At 35.8% G+C, this 1,751-nt stretch overlaps 1 protein-coding gene across 1 annotated transcript; it reads left to right on the top strand.

Moving 5' to 3' along the window:
• Positions 1-441: 441 nt before the first annotated feature.
• Positions 442-1,142, top strand: LOC145012867 (uncharacterized). Its single transcript, XM_078971669.1, has one exon. The coding sequence runs from the start codon at positions 519-521 to the stop codon at positions 1,041-1,043; it is 525 nt and encodes a 174-aa protein (XP_078827795.1). The 5' UTR covers positions 442-518; the 3' UTR covers positions 1,044-1,142.
• Positions 1,143-1,751: the final 609 nt, after the last annotated feature.

Here is a 1,751-nt window from a genome sequence, read left to right as displayed (position 1 = left end):
TGGCTACTAGGCAAACCATAGCAACCAAGTATACAAAGTTGATCGAAGCCTATCGATCTTCAACCAAAGCAAAGCATCTAAATCATCTAAATATATTAGCGATGTTACTATTTTACGATAAAAAACATCTAAATAATATTAGGGTCAATTTACCTTATATGAAATCATGATTTTTAACTACTTTCCTTCAAACATTCCTTAAACTAATTATTTTAAATCGTAAATCACTTTCTAAAATTCCTTAACTAAAATTTGACTAAAAAGTCAAAGTTAAAACCTAACTAGACTGACGGCAAGATCCGACCAGTCACCTGTCAAACCGGACTGCGTCGTTTTAGGTGAACCATCCTCCGCCTCCCAACTTTTACGGTTTCAAAGACAATAAAATATTTCAAAATTGGTGGCACACATCACAACGTATATACATTCCCCCTGTGGCCTATCTCTCCATACACATAGTAGATCTCATGCAGAGTATCCTCCATTAACAAAATCTAGAAAAAGAAAGTAAAGTTCAGATGGGACAGAATGGTAACGTGCTGAGCTACGAATCGCCGTCGTCGCCAGCGGCTATGTCTCCTCCCAATCTTTCATACCTCTTGCAACTAATTAGCAGAAGACGAACAAGTATTCTTTTAGCTTTCTTGGTTTGTGTAATCGTCTTATCATCATGGAATCTCCTTAATTTCTTATTGTCATGGTACGGATCCGTTATGGCAACTTCGCCGTCGTCTCCAGTTTGGTGGCCGGCGATCTATGCTTCGGTGACGGTGGGTTTGATCTTTGGTGTTTTGGCAATGGCGGCCGCTTTGGTTGTGGCGGTGCCGGCTACGGTGGTGATTTGGATATCTGTTTTGGTTTTAATGACTTTTTGTGGGAAGCGGAGGGAGTGGGTGGTGGAGGAGGGGAGGAAATTGACGGTGGAGATGAGCCGGACGGTGGGGATGGTGGTGATTAAAGAAGGGAACTTGGTGGCTGCTGTGTGTGCTGTTTTTGGGTACTTTGTACTTGTTAGATATGGTGGAGTCGAACATGGTTTGTAAATTGTAATTTTGTTTACTAAAACCTTCGTTTTTAATTGTATATAATTAATATATTCATTTAAAAATTGTATAGCTCTATTTTTGGTATATGATGAAATCGAATTGTGGAAGATTAGAAATGAGAGTAATCTAACAGGAAAAAGAAATCAGTCGGATCATAGGGCAGACTACATTATATGTATTTAAACACCAAGTGTCAAAGGCTCAAAGCCTATCTATATTATCAATATCATCATAACTTCACGATAACATTTTACAATGGAACATTAAACAAAACTATTAGATTACAAATAGTTTAATAGGATAATGTAATAATATATTTTTTTTATTTGAATACATTTGGTTTAATATGTACCCATCAGACCTGATAACCTACTTCTCCAGATAAACCCGAAAAATAACTGGATGCTCAATATGGTAATATATTTTTCATTTCATACAAATTTAATCATTATATTTTTTGTTGCGAAATAAATATTTTTGTAATATTTATGACTGGTTCCTTTAGGTTTTGTTCACGACATCCTGATTATAAAAATCATTAATCAGATGTTTGGGATTGTTAGTTTTATGGTCACCGTAGTCTCAACTATGTTGTTGCTTAGGTTTTGTGGTTTGACTAGGTATTGTCTTCTAAACGACGAAACTTTTTCATATGATCTTGGATTTTAACGATTTTTATATCCGCGTATTCGTATTTAAGTTTAC

This window comes from Lactuca saligna, chromosome 8 (genome assembly GCF_052625555.1).
Source record: "Lactuca saligna cultivar CGN05327 chromosome 8, ASM5262555v1, whole genome shotgun sequence".
Lineage (NCBI taxonomy): Eukaryota > Viridiplantae > Streptophyta > Magnoliopsida > Asterales > Asteraceae > Lactuca > Lactuca saligna.
The sequence above is the reverse complement of the archived record's forward strand: the minus strand, read 5'-3'. Positions and strand labels throughout refer to the sequence as shown.